Raw genomic sequence first — 24,162 nt, forward strand, 5'->3', positions numbered from 1 at the left:
GTTGATGTAGTTTATTAATGCTGACAGAGCTTCAATACAATACGTGACTCCACACGTGACGTACAGTACACCTCTACACATTAAACCTGTGTGCAGGTGGTTTCTCCCCTCAGGCTCAGCGACTTACACTACTATAATTAAACCTTACCCTGTGTGCAGGATGTGGTTTGCATACATCATTTGGCTACCAAAGTATTGATGCCAAGGAAGCCGTCAAGAGAAACACATGTTGGGAACTGATGGTATTATTGATTTGATCAATGTGTTTATATTAATAAATTCTATTCTTATACTGCAATCCTGAAGAAGATAGCGGAAGATGTTGGGAGATGGAAACAGTTATTAAAATGAATATTCTACCGCGCATCAACTTTATTAGTTCCATGTTTCCACTCTCACCCCCTGCAGGATACTGGCAAAAACTTGACACTATATTGAGGCGATATGTGTGGAATGATAGACGGCCTAATATAAAGTGGACAGTCTTGCAACTAAAAAAGTCTGATGGTGGTTTGGTCTGTCCAAATTTTAAATTATATCACTGGGCATTTATGTTACGAGGTATAAGCTTCTGGATGGACGATGATAAAGAGTCATCTTGGAAAAACATTGAAAAAGAATTAGTGGCACCTACAAGACTAAAAGACTTCATTCTCTCGGGAATATCAGCTAAAAAATGTAGTTTATATTATGGTCCAATCTTTACTCATACTCTCCGTGTGTTTAGATCGTTGGAAAGATTTCTGAAAGTTAAGAATGTCTGGTTCAAGGCCTCCCCAGTATGGAATAACACCCATCTTCTATCCGGGGGGAAACCCTTTACTAACAGGGCATGGGAATCTAAAGGCATCCATACACTGAATGATATTAATGGATCAAACTCTATCCTAAGTTTTGAACAGCTGGTATCCAGGTATAGTGTGGATAGACACTCCCTTTTCTACTACTTCAGAATAAGATCAGCCTGTAGGGCCTATAATGTTCCCTGGGGGTCAGAGCTAGGAGAGCATCCTATTTTAAAGTGGATTCAGATTGCGCCAAGGAGAATAATATCATATATTTATGACAAATTACTTTCACAACAGTACTCTCCCACATCAGGAATGAAAGCTTGGCTCAGAGACAGAGTTGAAGTAGGAGATGAACCAAATTGGAATGTAATTTGGAATAATGTTTTTAAAGCCTCAAAAAACCCAAATCATCATTATATACACCTAAAATGTTGTCATCGATCATACATCACCCCAAGAATTAGACACCAAATGAAACTGACACAGGACCCTTTTTGCCCATTCTGCCCTCAGGGAACCGTAGGCTCTTTTATGCATGTAATGTGGGAGTGTCCTGGAGATTTTTGTATTTTGGGGGAATGTTGTTCGAAATTTGGAATTACTGACTGAGGCCAAGCTACCGATGGATCCCTATGTACATTTGCTAAATGATGACACTGGCCTGGACATTGGGAGAAACTCTAGAAAGATTTGGCTTGCAGGCTTGACTGCAGCTAAGAAGATGTTAGCACAACGCTGGAAACCGCCCCACGATATTTCTCTCACACACTGGCTTCACAACTTTTTGGACATCTCTTACCTGGAGCTATCCTCGGCACGAATCAACAATGCAAGACTAAATACCCTGACGATGTGGAAAAACGTGATTAGTATCCTGGAGGATCTTCTTCATAAATGAGCCCAGTTTATCTGTTTGGTGGTGTTTAAAAATGTCAACTATTGTTGAGTCGAGCGAATGGGGAAAGGGGGGAGTTGGTTGGGATGGGGCGGGGGGTAGTGGGAGAAATTGTAAAATGAAGTTACGACAAAGTGATGTCATTGTATGTTTCATATATCCTGCAATGTTGTCGTAATAAAAAATGAATGACAAAAAAATTAATTTTATTCTATCAACACGTGAGAAACTTAAGCTGGTTTGGAAATCAACAACCGGGAGCGTCCATGTCTTCATGGAGACACTCCCACCAGGAACCCAAGACCACTATCCTGCATTTTGTCATGTTCTGTGGGATGAGTACTCATTGTACACCAACCCTGCCTCTGCCACCCTTTCTGCCTTAGCCATCATGCAAGAGAAGCATGAATTTCCCAAAGAATACTATAGGTGCCTGAGAGCTGCATATTTCCAGAGATATAATGTACCAGGGCTGGAGGAGGAACCCGCTTTCAAGTCATTGATCCTACACAACCTCCATGAAACTGTACTTCATAGCGTCATCGTGCACTGCAGACCGAGAGACCTCAACATGCAGGAAATCCGAAAATATGCACAGGTAGTATGGGAGATACACACAACTCAAAACAGCCCAGAGCCAGGTAAGACAAAGACTGCAGAACTGCTCTCCTCCAAGAAGGGGACATCTCCCCTCCTAGTTCCACACAGTCTTCTAACCCTCTTGACCGCTTTCTTTCTTTAAGTCAGCACCTGCCACACACACCTCAGCAGTGATATTCTTGATGTCCGTCTGCTAGTCCCAGATGGACTAGTCACCTTGCCCAGGAGTCCAGAGGTCTCCCACCAAGGTCACCGTCTCTTTCAGAATGTGTTTCCAGCTCTGATCTTTCTGTACCACCTGTGAGCACACAGTCTCCACCGGCTGGCAGCCAGAACTCTTATGACCACACCAGGTCTTTCTTGTGCTCTTTTCTTGAGCTGAACACTCGTTCAGCCAACTTCTTAACTGTGAACGTGATCTACCGTTTCCTGGACCACAATGATCACCCCAGCTTGTCAGCACAAGCTGGTCTCCTCATTAGCAACAGCCAGTACAACATTAGGATAGCAGCATGCCAACTCAACACACCGGCATGCACTAGCACTCTTTCTCCTTGTAGCAGACCCTTGGCGTCAACAAAATGAGGCGGAGAGATTCTGACGGGTGCTTAATTTTTATTGTGTGCTGTAGCACCGTGAAAACTATGAAAAGGAAATACAGAAAGAAAATAAAGAGGTTAGATTAAATACATGAAACATTTGATTTACAATTTTCTAATACAATTTCCAAATCCTCAATACAATCACCCCCATTCAATAATAAAATACGAAAGAGGTACATTTATTAGAAAATGTTTACACTCATTGTTAAAACTTGATCAACCAAAAATAAATCTAGACACCTCAAGGATAAAAGTAATAGCCCAAAATTTGAGTTTCATATACTTCATTCCACTTTACCAAGGGAGCTAATTGTTTGTATGTTGAAGGTGCCGTTTGGAAAGCCATCTGCCTCCTATTAACAATAAACAAACTCAAGACAGACTGCAGCAACCTAATCAACATAAAGATGGTACGTGATTACAATACATGGATCAAAGCAAACTTACTGGGAATACCTCAAATAATCCAGACAAAGAAAAGACTCGGCAGCACAGATGCAGCACCAACCCAGCAGAGACAAAGGAGAAGGCGATTGAGATGCGCACAGGTGAAGATGCGCACAGGTGAGCTTACAGGGCTCATAGTCTCCTCCCTTTTATACCTTGCCAAGACTGGTCACTAGATGGCAGTCCAAGGTCATTCACATGCTCAACAGACAGAATACAGAGAGAGGCTGAGGTGACAGCCTAAACAATTTACTGTTCTGTACACTCCTCCTTACCATGATATTCTTTTTGCATGCCTTTACAATCCAGTCAGCAGTTAGGAGAAGATGTAGCTTAAGTGCAAGTACCTTAGAGATCTTCTGTCAGACCCCCTTAGGGAATACCAGCTTCTAGGTTAACAGCCTGAACAACAGGATTAAACTTGGTCCCCTTTGCTTCATGGAGCACTCCTTAGATCTGCTACCACCACTATCTTACAATCTTCAGACACATCAGTCATAAGGTCTTGGCAGCGCAATAACAGATACTGAAATCTTCAGAATTAACCCATATATCATAGACAGGTAGAAGGTACACAGACTAACAAATCTGTTAGGTGTTGGGTTTTTTTTGTTTTGTTTGTGTTTCTTTTTAGTCAGCACATGTGCACTTCACAATACAACTCTGCAGACGCTCTGCACACATTCCACGACCATGACGAGTGCCTCATGTGGAGCCACTGTAGATATCCAGAGTAACAAACAATATTCCTCACACCGCTGTAGACGAGTTACCAGGTGATCATTCAGGTGATCATCATCACCATGCTGCCTTTATGAAGCATGAGGAATGTTATTTCTCTAAACTGCATCAACCACTTCAGAGCTACTGAACACAAACTAACATTAGAACTGCCCAGTCACTTGAAAGACTTTTGCTAACCAGTAGCCATAAAGACAAAGCTAAACACAGGAGTTAGCATACAAGGTAACAAGCTAGATTTAGCATCAAGCTAAATAGGTCGACTGCAACACTGTACGTCCATATGCGCTGTTGCGAGTATTACTGTAACCGCCGCCACCATAGCCTTGTGGTTAAAACACAGAATGAAACATATCAAGCTGGGGTTCTTACACTACAAATCCTGCAGCTCCCTCCATCTCTGAAATGACGCTCCGATATTTTTCCTCTGGCTCGGTCCAATTCTTTGTTTTTACTCTGCTTTTCTTTGTGAGTATTCTTATTTCTTCTCTTTGACGTGGGCAATGGTGGGACATGTTTCTGCTCTGTTGTTGTTGTCTGTTCTCCGTCATTGTTTACAGATTGGGCTTGAAAATATTTGACCAGGTGACAGCAGGCACTGCACCTGCAAGGGGGAGGGGCACTGCCCAGTAAACCATATTCAAAAGCATTATTGACAATTCTCAGACACGCCCCTCGGCTCTGATTGGTTATGTTGATCCAGGAGCGGTGAATTATTGCAAATCAAATTACAGCCACTGGGTGGAGCCACAGACAGATGACCTGTATCTTATTCTACTGTCAGATCATAATGACAATTTTAGCAAATATGTAAGGATTGTCCAAGTCCACCTTGATGTGTGGTAACTGTGGTGATTAACATGTTTCTTGTTTAGTCTTCTGCCATAATTGTAATTGCCATGATGGATTCAAGCAGGATTGTTCGGTGAATTTTCCCAGGAGGAATCCAACAGAAACCAAAAAAGGATTAAAAGACCAACAGATTACTGCATGGGTTCGCTTCTTTTTTTCATTGAGACTTACGGCGTCTTGCCACGTTTCCACCTGTCAAAGATAGTTTTATGTTGATACTTTTCTTTAAGGACTAACTCTTTCACGGACACTTTGGGTTTTTGTCATTTAAACTGTTGGGATTTTTGGGTTATTGTGGGTTTTTTGGCCAAATGTTTGTTTGTATGGAGTGTGCCTCCCTTCTTTTGTTTGGTGTGTGCGTCCGGGTCAGACATAATTCAATTTACTTTCTGTAAATACACAGAGATACGTCAAACCTTCTGTGTGTTTTCATTTCCTTACAATTTATTCCAACATCATCATACGTGTAAGGGAGAGATTTGCTGTTTACTTTTGTGGTGTTAAAGTATTTTCAGTCAGCTGGCAGTGTACATTCGTGGCACTTCAGTCCAGTCTGCCCGTACCCGGAAATTTGCGTTTGTACATTTCGTTTTTGAGTAAATAATTGAAGGAGATTGTTACAAATTAAGTGAGGCTTAATTTGTGTCAGGGCAGATACTTAGTGTGTATTGTATGCTTGTGAGCTACAATGAGTATTATTTGATCAATGTGTTTATATAAATGCTATTATATTGTACATAGCAGTTTTCTATGATTATTTTGTGCATATGTTTTAAGATAATTCCTGGTTGTGATGGTCAGTGCTTGGATTAATTTCCTCCACTGTTCCTTTAATTGTAAATATTGCACAAATATTTACATTGAAATTGAACCCTTCTTTTGAGACTATCAGCAGGATGCACTTTCAGTATAAAAAGTACTTGCTGTGCCATGAAATGATCCCTGTCAGACTTTTATATTTTGTCTGATGTTCTTGGATAATATAACTGCTGCATTAATGTGTTGGATCATAAAGGTGGAGCTCATTTTAACTAGTGGAGTAAAGTTAGTACAATATGATATGTGGTGCAGTGGAGGCACATAGTGGCATAAAATGGAAATACATCTTTGTTAATTATATATGCCAAAAATGTCAGCACACAATGCATTGTTGGACGCTGTTGCAGGTGGCTGACAGTCATCAACTACTGAGTCATGTACTCTAACTAAACATTATGATTTAAAGGATGCGTCCCTCTTACAGAGGCCTTGTCCTCGCTGCAGCAGCTCAGAGTTCCAGTCTGACCTGAAGTCATCCTCTCTCAGTCTCTCATCCGGCTTCCTGTCACCTCTCCTCCCCTGTCCTATGAAAAAAGCCCAAAAAGTACATTAAAAACAACTATGGTTGATCTCTAAGACATCTCTTATTTTATAAGGGGCACTATGTAGATTTGGAGAAGAAATTCAAACTCCAAATATTAATGAGGTAATAATACAAATGTTTCTCCATTAGTGAATCAACAAGCTGTTGTCAGAGGAGAAAGAAGTCCCATTATAACGCAGTTTGAAGCTAGAAAGGTGGCAGGGTCCGCCACATATAATCAAAGTAAAACAGTATAAACTGTGTCGTCCTTTAAGGTCACTTTGTTCATTCAGTCATGAAAACAAATAGTTTGATTATTTAGTTTGTTGAGGCAGAAAAAATATTAGTAAATAAAAGTCTCTCTCCTCTGATTAACCCCCATCAGAGAGCACAGAGGTGGTTTGTCCCCTCAGGCTCAGCGTCTGACTTACACTACTATAAATACACCTCACCCTGTGTGCATGACACGGTTTGCATATTTCACTTGACTACCACGATGTTGATGACATGAAAACAACAAGACTGGTACATTGTTATTTATTTCATGATCATATTTTGTATTGATAATCTCCATCTGCAGAGTCACCAACACTTTAAATAAACTCAGGAGCGCATTAGTATTATTAACCCCTTGAAGTGTACAGACGTAGAATTACACAGTTCAAGTAATAAATAGGCAAATACCTACATGAATAAATGTGAAAAACTATATTAAAAAGGAAACCTGATTAAGATAACTTGTGTTAAAAGCTGAATGTATCATATATATTACATACAGAAATTCATAAATGCAAATCAAAGTTACATATTATTTATGATTGATGTGAAAAGGTTCAGATTTCCTGGTAATCGTGTCACGTGTCAGACCTTAAAAGGTTAACAGAACTTCGTAATGCCTGACAGGAATGTTTAAGCTGCTCAGGACAGAAACAGACGGAAACGTTTGGTGAGAGAAATGTAAAGTTACCATAAATAACAGAGTTTATATCAAACACCTTCAGAGAGTGTAGGAATCTAGTGAGGCCATAAAAATGGAACATTGTAAAACAGAACAAAGTTTAATGAATGACTTATTGCCTACGATAGAGACTATCTTTAAAATAAGAGCTCTTTTAGAGATCAGACAGACTTGAAGCCTCAGAGAAAAGTGTTCCTGATGGAGGCAGCAGCCCTCCTCCCCTCACAGAGGCTCAGAGGACAGCAGAGGGAGGCCCACAAAGAACACACACACACACACACACACACTCACACACAGAAAAGAGGAACTGCAGACCAGAATTAACGAGACAATCAGATATGATTTTCATACACTGAGGTACGTGTCAGGCAGCAGGTGTAACAGGTGTCAGATTACCAGGCCGCTGTACCGTCTTCTCTCACCATGTTTAACCCGTACAGAAATCTTACCGACGACAGGCAGAAATCCACATTACTTCTGTGGACAAACACCAAAACAAAGTGAGCTTCAACCTGCCGGCCCGACGTTTACGTCATCGTCAACAATGACTTTGAGATGAGGGAGAAAGGTGAACTCACCTGGCTGTATTCAGAGTCCACCACTGAGCTGTTATCTGCCGTGTGGTTCAGGATCTTCACGTCCTCCATGTTGGCTGTAGTTGCCAGGTGTGTGTGTTTTTCTCTGCAGCACCTCTGAGCTTCAGTCATGTTCTTCAAGACGGTGCTTAGGATGAACATGTGATGAGACGGCACTCAGCCCTGTAGAACAACAGAACAACAACATGAGAGTGTTGAAACATCACATTTCTGTGTGTTCAGGTGTCATTACAGGAAAATCAGAGGAGGTAGGAAAAAACTTCTGTACTTAAAGAACAATTTTGAGTATTTCTGATTGTTTTGGACGTTTTCTACTTCTACTCCATGACATTTCACACTTCAGAGTCGTACTTTTACTGCAGTACATCCTCTTAAACCTGTCTGAGGGCCTCCTGTGTGTGAGAGACAGAGACATGATGTATATGAAGAGTCAGAGCTGACAGCTGTTGTACAGGTTGTTACTGACTCAGAGGCTGTGTGGCCCTTTGAACCTGTAAGTGAAGAAATGAATGAGCTCAACTCATTATGAAATGTTAATTCATCATTACGTTCATTAAAACAGAAACTGGATGTTATTTTCATTTCATAAGAGACTTAAAAAAAACTCTGAATTGTTCCTGACATTTTCTCAAACCACACTTTATTTAATTTCACACTTTTTTTAAGGACACACTTAATTTCATTCTGTCATTTTTCACATTTCATTGACAGTGATGATGTCACCGCCCCCGTCATCTATCAGCCAATCACATGTGCCCGCATCACTTTAACTATCAACATTAAAGTTAATCTTTTTAATGTTTTCTTCACTGCAGTTTCCTCCAGTCGATTTTGATCTTATCTAACCTGCAGACATATATCTGATCACACAGTATTTTATCTAATCACACAGTATTTTATCTAATCACACAGTATTTTATCTAATCACACAGTATTTTATCTAATTACAGTATTTCATAGAGTGAATAAAGTCTGTTATAAGTTCCCACAGCCCAATGAGATCACTTTAAATGTCTTGTTATAATGGACCAACAGTCTGAAACACAAAGATATTAAGTTTATGATCATATATGAAAAGAAAACATCAGATGGTCACATTTAAGAAGCTAGAACCAGAGAATATTTGGTTTGTTTAGCTGACAAATAACTAAAAGGATTAACTGAAGATCAAAATAGTTCATGTGACTGATCAATTCATCCACATGTTGCAGGTCTATTCTGACACATTACATGAGGACTTTGAGGAACAATCACAGAAATTCAACATTAAAGGAGCATTCTGTAGTTTTGGTGAAGAAATGTTAATGAGCAGAGAAAGATCTTCATTGGCTGATTTTTTTCTGCCTCAACAAACTAAATAAACAAACTCTCTTTTTACGTTTTACTCTGTTTACATGTGGCGGACCCTGCCACCTCTCTAGCTTCAAACAGTGTTCTGGGACCTTCTTCTCCTCTGAGAACAGCTCGTTGATTCACTGATGGAAAAGATAAATATTTCTGAGTTTGTATTATTACCTCATTAATATTGTAAACATTAAAATTATGAGTTTGAATTTCTTCTCCAAAACTACGTAGTGCCCCTTTAAAACTCGTCCCTCTTGCGACGGGTCTTCTTCTTCTTCTTTGTCTCCTCCTCCTCCTCGTGGAAGACCTTTCCATCTGCCTGCTTCCTCCAGCTCAGTTTGACGTCTCCTTTCACCCCCTGGTCCTTCAGCCTCTGTTGGACCTGATAAAAACTCCTCAGCATCATCACTCACATAGAGATATTACATTCTGCATTCTTCTTTATATCTTCCTCTATTTTAGGAGCTCTGCATCACATTTATACATTGACATGTTTAGTTCCCTAAGATGGCGTCGACCTGTTGGCCTGTTGTCCTTTCTGACTTTCTCCTCCTCTCTCTTCTGTTGTAAAGGCTCTGGCTTTTCTAAAACTGATAGTAAAGTTTGTGCTGAGCGTCGACTCTGAACGAGTCACAGTTCTGCCTCAGTCGGCCTGCAGAGTGGCACGACGACACTCTTTAATCCTGCACATATGTACGTGCACAGCTTCCTACACGATGCTCAGCTCATGTCATGTTGATCTGTTTCCTGCCTCTTCACACTGTTTCTTGTTCTGCTCAGTTTTCCCTCGGGGTATCAATAAAGTCTGATTTTATTTGAATTTGTTCTGTTTGTGTATAAAATTAGAAAGGTCCAACATGATTTACCTCCTTCAACATTTGTTCCATCACAGCAGGGTCGTTGAGATCCAGAGAGGAGTCCTTTCTCTCCAGACGCACTTTGATCACTTGCTTTGTAGTCATAGTGAGTGTGAAGAAAATATGTTCATATGAATATTGACATTCATCAGTTTGAACACTGACAGTGAAACTGTGCTTCTATCCTCCATCTGTGGCATCTGTTTGATAACTTTACAAATAATTTCATGTCAATGATAAACATCAGGAATGATTACATTTTATTTTCTGTCCATAACTTTATGTTTTGTGTTGTTTTTGTTACATTATCACTGATTTCATGCTAAATTAAACCAAAATCCAAATATAAATATGAGTTGAATCGACATTTAACACTCACTGTAGCAAACGAACGGTCTATTCCGGTCACAGGGATCGTCAAACCATTTTCCAGAGTTCCTTAAACTTCCCAACACACAAGCCTGATTCCCACCTTCAGGTTCACCTTGAAGCCAGTACCTAAATGAGGAGTCACTTCCATCCGACCACTTCCAGGAGTCTCTGAAAAGTCCGATCCAGGCTATATATCCTGCAGATACCAGGTCCTTTACCTTCTGGTTCTCTGCCGTGTTCCTCACACTGGCCAGGTCTGTGTGGTGTTCTCTGCAGTAGCTCTGGGCCTCAGTCCAGGTCATGGGAGTCTGGATGTAGACAAACGTCACATTCAGCCCTGAAAAACAGAGCACAGTGCTGTGCAGAGGTACTATAACATACAGTTTACCATCCATGTGGTGTCTGTGGCAGAATTCACAGCATTATAAATCCACTGAATTAATGACTTTGTAAAATAAAAATGGAAGACATGATCATCTTAATAAATGTTACTGAGTATTTCTTCACCATCTCTCCACATTAATAATCACATCCTTAAAATCTACATCTAATAGATTCACACATTCTGTTTCCTACATGTGAATATGTTCTCAGATGTATGAAACACAAACATACGGCCCTCTGAAGGGTCACCAGATACATCTGAGGGGTCGTCACATGGTTGATGGGAGAGGAAAGAAAAGAAAAACCTTCTGATACACAAATCTGTTTTCAGCTTTTCTTTAACTTTCCTCCAATATTTGCTTTTCCATAAAACATCGGATCATTGGACTTCTTTGGACGTCACCATGTGAGAAGTTTAGTGGGGAAATGTTTCTCTGGTGGAACTAACAACACATGAACATGTGAAACATGACAAGAAGCTCCAGCAGACAGAGCTTTGTGTTAGAGGTCACCAGCAGAAAGAAACACAAAGGTTGGGAACTAGTTCAATATATAACAACGTGTTGTATTTTATAAGCTTCTCATATGGTTTTAATGTACATATTAATCTGAACAGTAACACGTAACTACAGCTGTTGAGTAAATGAAGTCAATTCAAAAACATCATTCTTCCTCTGAGATCCAGTGGAGTTATAAAGTTACATAGTAAATAAAGTACTGTAGTAATAGAGTACATGTACTCAGTTACTTTCATGAGGGATGTGTATCCAGATCTGAGTTTTATTATCTGAAACAGCTGAATTGCGGCCACGTCTCCGTCTGAGTGACTCAGAGACTGAAGCGTGTCTTTAAATCCAGCAGGATGGACGATTACAACGCTCTTCTATCTGCTCGACACAAACAAGTCATTCATCACCTACAAAGTTCTGTTTCTCATTCTCATCTGATCGCTGTCACATCATCAATATTAATTGCTGCCTTATTGGCATGTAAGTCGTCTGTAAAGCTCTTTGAATTGTACTAACTTTGATGGAAGGTGCTGTAAATACAGTTTGACTGACTGATCCTGTATCAGCCCAAATAATGAGAGAGAGTTCAACAAACTGAACTGGTTGTTTTATTATTAAATTATTATTTAATAGCTCAGTCCATAGGGACTTGCCGGTCACCAGTTCATGTCCCCCTCGGACAAAAAAAAAGTATGATGTGGACTAGCAGTTGGAGAATACTAGTTCACATCCTGGGCATTGCAGAGGTGCCCGTGAGCAAGGCACTGACCCCTAACACTGCTCTTTAGCCGCTGTAGCATGTGTGGCAGCCCTTCACTCACCTCCTATACACTGTGTGTGTGTGTGTGTGTGTGTGTGTGTGTGTGTGTGTGTGTGTGTGTGTAAAAAATAATTTCCCCTTGCAGGATTATAAATGGTATATAAAATTCTAAAAAATTAAATTCACTCCTTAATATTCTCACCTCTGACATCCATGCAGACCGACCAATAGCGATTTTCACAATCATAGTCGCCCCATCGTCCATCATGCATCACTGCGCAGTGCTCTCTACTTCTAACGTTGCCTGGTTCTCCAGATGCCCACAGTCTGAACTCGGTCTCCCCGTCTCTGTAGAAGCTGGTGTCTGACAGTGACCACCTCCAGCTGTTCAGGTCATCATAAAGCCCGATCCAGTAACCCTGAAAACAAAATTTAATTGTGGTGTATTATAAACCATTACAGTCAATATTAAAAAAATCTACATGATAATCATTTCATTCCAACTCAAAGAGGACCTTCCACTTCCTGTCTTGGTAACTTTCTAACCCTAACCCCACTTTTTTACTGGGTTAAAATGTGTCCTGAACATCTAAGAGACACTAAGGATCATTTACAACATGTGATCCTTTAAATAGTTGTTGCTGAGTCGTGACAGTAATCCAATTAATAACAGGAAGTTTGTTTGGTTTTTGTTATTAGAAAGAAAAATCTGTAATTTTGCAAAACTTGTACCTCCACTAGTTTTCACTTAATTGCAAACAAATCTTGGTTCTCTGTCGTATCAGTGGAGTTCTGTCACGTCTTTGTGTCTATAGGTACATTTCAACTAGTTTAAATTCAAGATGCACCTTCATCAGACACAAGATTAAAGTGCTGCTTACAATGTCCTTCTGAAAAGAAGTGGAGTAGAAGTATAGAGTGTCAGGAAAGGAGGGGGGGGGGGGGATAGGACACAGGTGCGGACCTACGGGCTCCCCTAATGAAAAGAAACTCTAAAATGATTAACTAAACCAGCTGACTCGAAACCCAAATTGTCCAGGAAACCCAGAAAGCACAAAACTAAATGCAAAGGCTGCCCAGGAGCCCCTTGATAAACCAAAAGGCTGGAGTCTCAACAACCTCTTCAGCACCCCAAGTTATGCACAGGGAAACAGGCAATTGACACAAAATACACACAGAGATCAGAGTTGGTATTAGTAGATATGCCAGCCACTTGAGAAGCCACAGAGAGAACCTCTCACTACCTCTGAAGGTGAGATAATGAGTCAGCACAGAGCACTGGAGACTCAGGGTATATGAAGGCTCCCCACACCTGTGCTTAATCAAAGCCAGTCAGTGCCACACACACCTGGTTAACTCTCTCACCACTCTCACAGCGCCAAAAGATTGAGTGCCCTCAAACAGAGTGGCATTAAATGGAAATACTCAAGTACAAGTACAGAACCTCAAAATGTTACTTCAAATGTATCTACTGACTTTACACCAATGTGGAAGTGCAAAACTTTCAACCTGCATGTAATTTACATGATTGTTGAAAATGGCTTTGAGATTAAAGAAAGACATCAGTGAACTCACAGCTGATATTTTGCTTAGATCTCCAATGTCGATCAGGATCTTCACGTCCTCCATGTTGTCTATAGTTGCCAGGTCAGTGTATGTTTCTCTGCAGTACTTCTGAGCTTCAGGCATGTTCTTCCGGTCATAAACAAAATGGTACTGACGACGGACCTGTGATGAGACGGCACTCAGCCCTGTAGAGACAGACATGCACACTGATTACATTTGGGTGAAACATGACTTCTATGATACATGTTGACTTTGTAACGTGGCATTTCATTGTATTCAGGTGTGTTGTTGTCTCTGTCAGTAACATCACTGGTGAATTAGAACAAAGTCATTTACTTAAGTCCTGAACTTAAACTAGTGACAGGGTCGGGCTGTCTGTTGCCACTTTAAGGACAATTTGGAGTATTTCTGTTGATGTAACTTTATATTTCTACTCCATTACATTTCACTCTGTAACATCAGACTTTTACTGCAGAACATTTAATTGTTATTCAGATTTTAGTCTAAAAACACAAAACAACCTGACATACAAAACAATACATAGTTATATATTACACCAGTGGTTCTCTGGGACGTCCCGGTAACTCAGGTGGTAGAGCAGGTGCCACATGGACAGAGGCTGATCATTAAAGGGGCACTACGTAGATTTGGAGAAGAAATTCAAACTCTAACTTTTAACATTTACAATATTAATGAGGTAATAATACAAACTCAAAAATATTTATGTTTTCCATCAGTGGATCAACAAGCTGTTCTCAGAGGAGAAGAAGGTCCCAGAACACTGTTTGAAGCTAGAGAGGTGGCAGGGTCCGCCACATATAAACAGAGTAAAACAGTATAAACTGTGTTTTCCTTTAAGGTCAGTTTGTTTATTCAGTCATGAAAACAAAGAGAGTTTGTTTATTTAGTTTGTTTAGGAGAAACAAAAACCAGCCAATGAAGATATTGCTCTGTTCATTAACATTTTTTCACCAAAACTACAGAATGCTCCTTTAATGGATTCTGATACTTTAAGTCCATTGATCTGATAATACTTCTGTGGTTTTAGTGAAAAGAGAGGTTTACATTTTTTGAAGTCTGGAGATTTAAAGATCCCGTCACAAAGTTTTGTCTCATCAGTGTATAAACTGTGTGTGTGTATATAAATATTAAACTGTATATAAACACTGCCTGGGGAGGCCGATGGCAGGGGCGAAGGCCGAGAACCTCAGGAGGCCAACAGCATGCACCATGCACACCGAGTTTTTTTTAACTTGTGCAAAAATTTTCGAATGACTTAAATGGTAGGGGGGATGTGGATGAAAGGCTACAGGCAGTGTTCACTTTCTATGAGAAGCTGTTTTTTAAGCCCTGGTTGTGGGAGCTAATTTGCTTCGCTGCTGGCGTGGCTGACACCCAGGCCGACACCTGCCACTGATCCTCTGTGGGCTCCCAGTCTGATCGCTTCTAGTGTCTCTCTCATTTATAAAAATGCAGACCATTTAGTGTCTCTCTCTGTCGGCTCCTAGGCTGTCTGCTTCCAGTGATCCTTTATCGGCTCCCAGGCCGACCGTTTCCAGTGTCTCTCTGTCGGCTCCCAGGCCGACCGTTTCCAGTGTCTCTCTGTCGGCTCCCAGGCCGACCGTTTCCAGTGTCTCTCTGTCGGCTCCCAGGCCGACCGTTTCCAGTGTCTCTCTGTCGGCTCCCAGGCCGACTGCTTCCAGTGTCTCTCTGTCGGCTCCCAGGCCGACCGCTTCCAGTGTCTCTCTGTCGGCTCCCAGGCCGACTGCTTCCAGTGTCTCTCTGTCGGCTCCCAGGCCGACTGCTTCCAGTGTCTCTCTGTCGGCTCCCAGGCCGACCGTTTCCAGTGTCTCTCTGTCGGCTCCCAGGCCGACCGTTTCCAGTGTCTCTCTGTCGGCTCCCAGGCCGACCGTTTCCAGTGTCTCTCTGTCGGCTCCCAGGCCGACCGCTTCCAGTGTCTCTCTGTCGGCTCCCAGGCCGACCGTTTCCAGTGTCTCTCTGTCGGCTCCCAGGCCGACCGTTTCCAGAGTCTCTCTGTCGGCTCCCAGGCCGACTGCTTCCAGTGTCTCTCTGTCGGCTCCCAGGCCGACTGCTTCCAGTGTCTCTCTGTCGGCTCCCAGGCCGACCGTTTCCAGTGTCTCTCTGTCGGCTCCCAGGCCGACTGCTTCCAGTGTCTCTCTGTCGGCTCCCAGGCCGACTGCTTCCAGTGATCCTTTATCGGCTCCCAGGCCGACTGCTTCCAGTGTCTCTCTGTTGGCTCCCAGGCCGACTGCTTCCAGTGTCTCTCTGTTGGCTCCCAGGCCGACTGCTTCCAGTGTCTCTCTGTTGGCTCCCAGGCTCGACACCTGCCAGTGACCCTCCGTCGGCTCTCAGGCCGACAGAGGGCCGAAGGCTAAAACCCACGGGAGGCCGATGGCAGGAGCGAAGGCCGAGACCCTCAGGAGGCCGACGGCATGCACCATGCACACCGACTTTTTTTAACTTGTGCCAAAATTTTCAAATGACTTAAATGGTAGGGGGGATGTGGATGGAAGGCTACAGGCAGTGTTCACTTTTGATGGGAAGCTGTTTTTTAAGCCCTGGTTGTGAGAGCTAATTTGCTCCACTGCTGGCGCAGCTGACAACCCGGCCGACACCTGCCAGTGACCCTCCGTTGGCTCCCAGGCCGATAGAGGGCCGTAGAAACCGATGGCGGGGGCGAAGGCTTAGACCCTCTGGAGGCCGAAGGCTGAAACCCTCAGGCAGCCAGCGGCAGAGACGAAGGCTGAGAGCCGCCGTCGGCCTACCGAGGGTTTCAGACGTCGGCCTCCAGCTGGTCCCAGCCTTCGTCTTTGTGGCCAGCTTCCAGTGGGACCCGGCCTATGGCGCCCCTGCTGTCGGCCTCCCGAGGGTTTCAGCTTTAGCCCCTGTGGCGGCTTCCAGAGAGTCACAACTTTCACCTTCGCCCCCGCCGTCGGCCTCCTAAGGATCTCCGCCCTCGCCTCCACCCTCCCAGCTTCATTCTGACCTCTTGTGTCTCCAGTTCCCTGGCAGTATGTTTTGGATTTTGATTTCTGGTTTCTATGTTTGATTTGAACTTTTCTATTGATTTGCTACTTGGCCTTTTTCCCTTTTGTCTAGTTTTTTGTATCTGGCTCCTAACCCTTTATTTGTAATCATTCAGCTTTGAAAATAAAGCTTGCATTTTGTTTCCCCCTTATCCTGCCTCTTGAGTCAGATCTGCATTTGGTTCCTCCATTACAACCTCAATCCTAGACACAAGCAGAGAAAACATCTAAGGAGATTTCAGAAACTACTAAAATTTGGTGAAATGTGGTCGGAAAAAATCCTGATTGATAGTGTTCGCCAATCACTTACAGTAAACATTTGGTGATATCAAATGGTAGTAAAACAACAGTAGAACTCAATTTAGAGTTCTGACAGTTCTGACAGTTTTGTCCCCACAAGGTTATATGCTGTAATAAAAGAATATAAAAATCTATGAAACAAATAAACTACTGACCTGATGCAGCCATGATGAGCAGCAGGACTGCGTCCATCTTCGTCGGCTCTCTGTTCGTTCTGATGTGAGACTTCCTGTTGATGTAGCTTATTAAAGCTGACAGAGCTTCAACACAATACGTGACTGCACATATTGTTTGCACGTATAATCTCTGCTATTCTGAGTAGTTGTAGATATCTGACGTACAGTACACCTCTACACATTAAACCTGTGTGCAGGTGGTTCCTTCCCTCAGGCTCAGCGTCTGACTTACACTACTATAATTAAACCTTACCCTGTGTGCAGGATGTGGTTTGCATACATCATTTGGCTACCAAAGTGTTGACGCCAAGGAAGCCATCCAGAAAAACACATGTTGAGAGCTGATGGTATCATTGATTTGACTCATGTGTTTATATTAATAAATTCCATTCTATCAACACGTGAGAAACTTAAGCTGGTCTGGAAGTCACCAACCAGGAGCTTCCATGTCGTCATGGAGACACTCCCACCAAGAACCTGAGACCACTACTCTGCACTTTGTCATGCTTTGTGGGATGAGTACTCATTGTACACCGACGCAGCCAGCAGGATCTGTCGATGAATCTCCCCAGGAGGAATCCAACAGAAACCAAAAAAGATTAAAAGACCACCGGATTACTGCGTGCCTGCGATCCAGTTGCCAAATGGGCTGCGTGGGTTCGCTTCTTTTTTTCATTGAGACTTACGGTGGCTCGCCACGTTTCCACCTGTCAAAGGTAGTTTTATGTTGATACTTTTCTTTACGGACACTTTGTGTTTTTGTCATTTGAACTGTGGGGATATTTGGGTAATTGTGGGTCTTTTGGCCAAATGTTTGTTTATATTGGAGTGTGCCTCCCTTGTTTTGTTTGGTGTGTGCATCCTGATTGGATGTAATTTAATTTACTTTCTGTTAATACATAGAGATACTTCAAACCTTCTGTGTGTTTTCGTTTCCCTACAATTTATTCCAACATCATCATAGGTGAAAGGGTGACACCTGTTTACTTGGGGTTAAAGTATTTTCAGTCAGCCGGCAGTGTACATTCGCGGCACTTATCCAGTCTGCCCGTTCCCTTACATTTGCATTTGTACTTTTCCTTTTTTGAGTAAATAATTGAAGGGGATTGTTGCAAATTAAGTGAAGCTTAAGTAGTGTTAGGGCAGATACTTAGCGTGTATTGTATGCTTGTGAGCCACAATGAGTGTTATTGATTTGATCAATGTGTTTAATAAATTCTATTATATTGTACATAGCAGTTTTCTGTGATTATTTTGTGCATATGTTTTAAGATAATTCCTGGGTGTGATGGTCAGTGCTTGGATTCATTTCCATCACTGTTCTTTTAATTGTAAATATTGCACAAATATTTACATTTAAATTGAACCCTTCTTTTGAGACTATTTTGGTCTGGTTATTGTTCCCTGATTCCAGGGTAGTGCCCCGTTTTAATGATTCAATCATCTTTTTAATTAATTTTATTAAATTCAATAATCATTCATTTCTAATAACCACACCTGCCCTTCCATCAATTCCCTACACACGTTAACAGTAAACAGTGTTGAACATACTATTGTTCATGGAAAACTGGGTGGAAACATTAACATTGCTATATAATAGGGGTGTAACGATTCATCTACTACATCGATGAATCGATTTGTTTACTACGATCCAACTACATTGATCTGTGCTTGGCGAGTTGGCAGCGCGAATCTCAGAACAACAACAAAATGCAGCATGGCGGATGACAGAGGAGACGGCGAGTGTGTGTGGAAACACTCTGGCTTTTGCAAAGACGGAGATGTTCTTATTAAGTTGCTCGCTGTTTGTAGAATATGTAAAAGCCAAGAAAAAAACACGGCAACACGACTAATCTCTCCAACCACCTACTAAGGCGCCATGGGATTTCACACAACGCCGACCGTCCAGGCACCTCTTGCAGCGTTACTGCTGCAGCAGCAGCGCAAGGTAACGTCAACTCTGCAGAATGTTGGCTGCACTCTGTTTTTGGTATTACTAATGTACTCTTTTTATGTTGTAAACAACGGCAGAAGAAGCAGGTAAACCTACTGTTAATTCAACCTGAAGAAATGTTGGTTGCACTTACTGTACTCTTTTTATATTGAAAATGAGAGCAGAAAAGGTTAACCTCCTGGTTGCACTTCATTCAAATAAAAGGTTAATACATTTGCCATTAATTGTTGTTGACTTGTTTATATCCATAATTAATTTAAACCTGATTCCCTTACAAGAAAGAGATCTAGGAAACTTCACCTGTACTGTCCAGTATCCAGGTATTGATTTCACAGTCACACTGGTTGAATTTTTGAATAAAAAGTTACCGAATCGATTTCAAATCACTGAATCGTATCATATCGTTCTAAATGAACCAAGATCGTCCTTGAAACATATCGGCAACCACGAATCGTGATATGAATCGAATCGTTGTTAAAAAATGAATCGTTACACCCCTACTATGCAATAAAAAAGTAAGAGGAAGAGCTAGAGCAGAACTAGAAATAGAATCTTATAAACATCATATGTACAAATATGTAATTATAAACAGTGTGGGCAGTGTATTGTTATCAATGAATAATAAGTATGAGTATGATTCTGGAGGATAGTTAAGTCTCACAGGTTGATGAATACTGACGGTATGGTGTCACAGTGAGGAAACCCAGACTGACCACAGTAGTTTAGGTTATGCAAAGCAAGACAATCTTATTTGCGCAGCACATTTGTTAAATGAATAGTCAAGTCAGAGTGCTTCACAGCAGTGTTTCCCAAATGTTTAAACAGTGTCACAGTAGGCCTCATTATGTTGTTACTGCTGGTTCCACTGTAATTTTGTTTCTCCTTGATTGCCCCTTTAGGTTCAGCTTGAGTGGTTAGTTTGTCTTTGTTGTTCTGATTGAATTGAAGGTTTGTTTTTGGTTCTTGAGCTTTATGAAGCTTTTGAAGTGTTATGGAGCTTCTCATGAAAACAGTATTAGCCAAACAATTTTGAGCATGGCAAGCTACAACAGCCAGCTCACAACCATAGGGTTGTATGGAAAAAAGTTCAGTAACAGCAATCCAGTTGTTAGTGGTCTGCCAGGCAAACCTTGTGTCAACACTGTTTGTTACAGGTTAACTTGACCGGACTTCAGTTTTCTTCAATGGCAAATGCCCGAGTGCTGTCCTTCAGGCTGTAAGCTGTGGTTTCCATGAATGGCAATGGCAGAAGTCAGGCCTTTGATCAGCTGCTGGTATTGGTCATAGTGTATCCTATGAGCCCTTGTGCGTTCCCGCCAGCTTACAGGTAACTCTGGTTACAGGTGCCTTGTTGGTAGAAGCGTGCACAAAGTGTGCGTGTTTAGTTCGGGCCTAGCTCCTGGCTAGCGACATGCTCAGGGCCACGGTAGAAGCTAGCCTGATGCCAAAAAAAAGCGGTTCAGGTCACTGCCCTCACCTGTCGCCATGACGAGATGCACCAGTGAACTCAGTAAGCTTGGTAATGCGATGCCTTTGCTTGAAGATAATGTTGAACCTCTGTGATAAAACAAAATGAAAAAATTGCAGGAATTAATTCTGCTTGATAACACCATACAGAGATCCAATAATAAATAAATAAATAAATAAATAAATCCAATAAAAACAGAAAATAAAATAAAACTGCAGCACAGAACATTAATTAAAAATTATTTTATTTAGATTCATCTGTTTGTTAATTAATCATGACATATTTAGCTCATATTGCCCAAGTGCACCAGCCTAGCTCTGTATGAGATGATGATGTTTCGTCTGTACTTCTTGGTTACTTCCTTGTTGACTCAGAGAACTGTAGGATCTGCAACAGACGAGTGACTTTGATTGACTTCAGATGATTTTGCCCCATATATTCACATTTTGAAAGAAGGGTCTGTAAAAAAATGAACACATTTTTTGGAGCATCTCAACCCCTTGACAAATGAGTCATATCACTGTAATAACTGGAGTCATTTGGTCCAATAACATTTATAAAGTCTAGAGGAGCTGCATGATTAAATCATTGTATCCTCATTCAGGTGAGTTGGGCGCTAAACAGGGGGGTAGCTGGCTCGGTTGGTGGAAGTCTCTAGTGCATACGCTCTATGAGCCGCACACCGTTGAAGCTTTGTGAAAAGGCCCCGGCCTCTCTCCCTCCAAAGATGATCTCTGCTCATCAGGTCCAGCACCACATTGGCAAAGAGCCAGTGACGTGGCAGCTGGGGACTGGCTGATGCTGGAGAGTGGTGATACTGAAACCAGTTCCGCCCAGAAGATGCAGAGGATCACTACCAGCAACAGCATCCTTCTTGCAGTGGTTGAATTGTGTGTTAACTTGAGAAATTCGTATCTGATGAGTGTTTAGTTGAGTGTTAGCGTGCTCTGTGTTTTCTTGTCCAGAGGAAGCCTGGCATGAAGCAGTAGAGGTGAGCTGCCTTTTCTTTACTCCCTGTTTTTCTCCTGTTTTGGTTGTGTTAGGGAGGCATGTTTGTTTCCTTTCTTTCATAGGGTTTAGTGAGATTACTGATCGGAGGTTTAGATTGGGTTTTGTTTGTTATTTTGGCCTGAGCTCACCCTGAACAGAGGCTTCACCCCTGAATATATATATTCACTCACATTCTGTACTTGGTACCAGGTACTTGTAACTGTCACTACAGGGATCTCCAAACACAGAGTTGCTTGCTTTGACAGAGCAGCTGCTCTTCCCGTTACAGCTGTGGATGCAGATTATTGTGACTGCATGCAGTTTTGAATATGTGCAGAAGAAACAGAAATATGTGTGTCCTCATTTGAAAGATGAACATGTATGGTATTTATCCCTATACCTCTCAGCAACTTTGGTAGTGGGCCTTGAGCAAAGGGTGTTTTGGAGATGATTGGCAGGTCGGTTGATGGAGCATGTGCTGCTGTCACGGCGCCCATAATCAGCACCGAGGACAAATATAACCTTCCCTTCATCTAAAGACACGAGGAGGGGGAAGAGTAATTTGTAAAAATGTCAAAATGCAAAGGAAATACAACTACAAGGGCAAACAAGAAGAGATCTTGTGATCTTACCACACTGCAGGAATGCCAAAGAATGTTCACATGCTACAGTGTGGACTGTCAAAGCAAAGACATTTCACATTACACATATTGCTCTTATCAAACGTATTTGTGGAGTCACACACGGAACTGTTACTGACTTGCTGGGATGCAGAGGTAGGTGCTTGTATTTGTAGATGCCATGGCAGGGATCAGAAGAATGGAGAAGAACTCTGCTGAATTCACACACACTCTTACCATCACAGCTGCAGGGAGAAGATCAAGAGTTGAGCAAATCACAAATTACTGAACTGAATGTTATCTATCACTAATTTAGTAGTCCCCCCAGGAATCTGCAGAGAAAAGTTTAAATTCCGCGAAGAGCAATTTTGATTCTGCGGAGAGCAATTCTTGATTCCGCGGCTTGAAAGTTAAAATTCCACAAACATTAAAAAAACATACTTTTTTAATGTAATAATGAATTAAATATTCTCTTATGAAATTAATTGCAATACCAGAACACTGTAAAACATTGTGGAACCAACTATTACTGTTTTAAAATAATCAACATCCACATTTTCTTTGTCCCTGTTGGGCAGATATTTGCAACATAAAAAGTGCAAAACTTTTTACCAAATGGGTGAAGGTTTAGGAACAGAAAGTTTCTACTGTATGCTGAGATAAAATGTTCCATCAAGTCCGAATTATAAATAGTTTTTTCTTTTGTAAACGTTTACCTCGTCCACCAGATGCAGTGGGTAGTGTACTTCTACAGTGAGTCTAGAGCCCAGTCTATCTGACAGCGACATCTAGCGGCCGGGATGAAAACTACATGTAAAATGTGATATTCCGCGGACGGCCGAGAAATCTGCTGTAATTTCCACAATCGCGGAATCTCGGATTCCTGGGGGGACTAACCAATAATTATGTCAAATTGATTTTAGCAAATCTAACAAAAAATAGTTACAGACTACAGCTTCACGCTAATGATTTCAATTATCCAACTATTTGCACCATTTGTTCATTACTTCTTACTTTCAGTTAACTATTTTGACTGTTTTGCTCAGTATCTGGTTTAGTTGTTACTCTCTCCCTTTACCTAATTGCTAAACTAATCCTACATTTTTATACATGTATCATCTTGCCTTACTACTTGTTTTGCCCAAACAAAACAAAAAAGAGTAATTGGTTAAAATGATTGCATATGGCTTTACTAATATTACTGTACGTTTTCTTGAAGACTTCCAGACGCCCTTCTGAGAGCACTGTATGTTGTTCAGCTGCTGTGCCGGTCTGCCCTCACTGCAGGTCTCTCTGTCAGCTCGTCCATACAGCGCTGCCTGCATGTGGATCACTCCGCTGTCTGTTCCACACCACAGAGGGAACAACAATTCAAATAGTGTCACAGAACAACAATATAATACAGAAAAAATAGATACATCTTTCTGTACTTTCTTTGTGGCCCTGACATCGGCACCCACTGAGCATGTTGATCTTATAAAACAATCACAAGAATATACATAATTTTTATTTGGAATTGAAAAAAAACCCAAATAATGTCTAAAAACAGAGGACCACTTACAAAATGTGTTAACTAAATATGCATATGTTTCTGCAAACCAGAGCTGAAATGATTTTTTACCTTTACATTTCCTCAGATTCAATTTTCAATTTCATGTTGCGTCACCATCTTGGTCACCGTAAGGATGAAACTCAGAGGGTTCCCTTCACTTACAACTTGAAGAAATGATGTCACTCACATGTACCACCAACAAATTATACATTTAAATTTCACCTTTTTTCATAGAACTGAATTGTACTTTGTGCAAAATGTCTCTCCCTTCTTTGTGAATGACATGTGTCTTAGCTTTTTGCACTCACAACAATCAAATGTTAAGATATTTTGTCTTGAAGAGATCAATCAAAACATCAGGTTGTGTGTCTGCTTGTGGTCGTACCACAGCTCAGGCGGTGGACGTTTTTATAGCCATCACAGGTGATCACTCTGGACA

At 41.6% G+C, this 24,162-nt stretch overlaps 1 protein-coding gene across 1 annotated transcript; it reads right to left on the minus strand.

The window, feature by feature from the left end:
• Positions 1-16,812: 16,812 nt before the first annotated feature.
• Positions 16,813-24,159, minus strand: LOC115585716 (L-rhamnose-binding lectin SML-like). The gene is made up of 9 exons (XM_030424324.1): positions 24,109-24,159; positions 23,379-23,513; positions 22,312-22,416; positions 22,184-22,228; positions 21,952-22,084; positions 21,743-21,840; positions 21,245-21,378; positions 20,571-20,650; positions 16,813-16,867 (listed from the first exon to the last, which is right to left on the minus strand). The coding sequence occupies exons 2-9, from the start codon at positions 23,494-23,496 to the stop codon at positions 16,813-16,815; spliced, it is 768 nt and encodes a 255-aa protein (XP_030280184.1). The 5' UTR covers positions 23,497-23,513; positions 24,109-24,159.
• Between the last annotated feature and the right edge of the window lie 3 nt (positions 24,160-24,162).

This window comes from Sparus aurata, chromosome 7 (genome assembly GCF_900880675.1).
Source record: "Sparus aurata chromosome 7, fSpaAur1.1, whole genome shotgun sequence".
NCBI classification, from domain to species: domain Eukaryota; kingdom Metazoa; phylum Chordata; class Actinopteri; order Spariformes; family Sparidae; genus Sparus; species Sparus aurata.

What these genes read in the sequence shown, in the direction of transcription:
- LOC115585716 (XM_030424324.1), bottom strand. Translation starts at nt 23,496, where the DNA reads ATGCAGGCAGCGCTGTATGGACGAGCTGACAGAGAGACCTGCAGTGAG. An exon ending in CTGGAAGTCTTCAAGAAAAC is followed by an intron (nt 22,417 to 23,378) that starts GTACAGTAATAT and finishes TTCTCCCTGCAG; the next exon opens with CTGTGATGGTAAGAGTGTGT. An exon ending in TTTGGCATTCCTGCAGTGTG is followed by an intron (nt 22,085 to 22,183) that starts GTAAGATCACAA and finishes TCGTGTCTTTAG; the next exon opens with ATGAAGGGAAGGTTATATTT.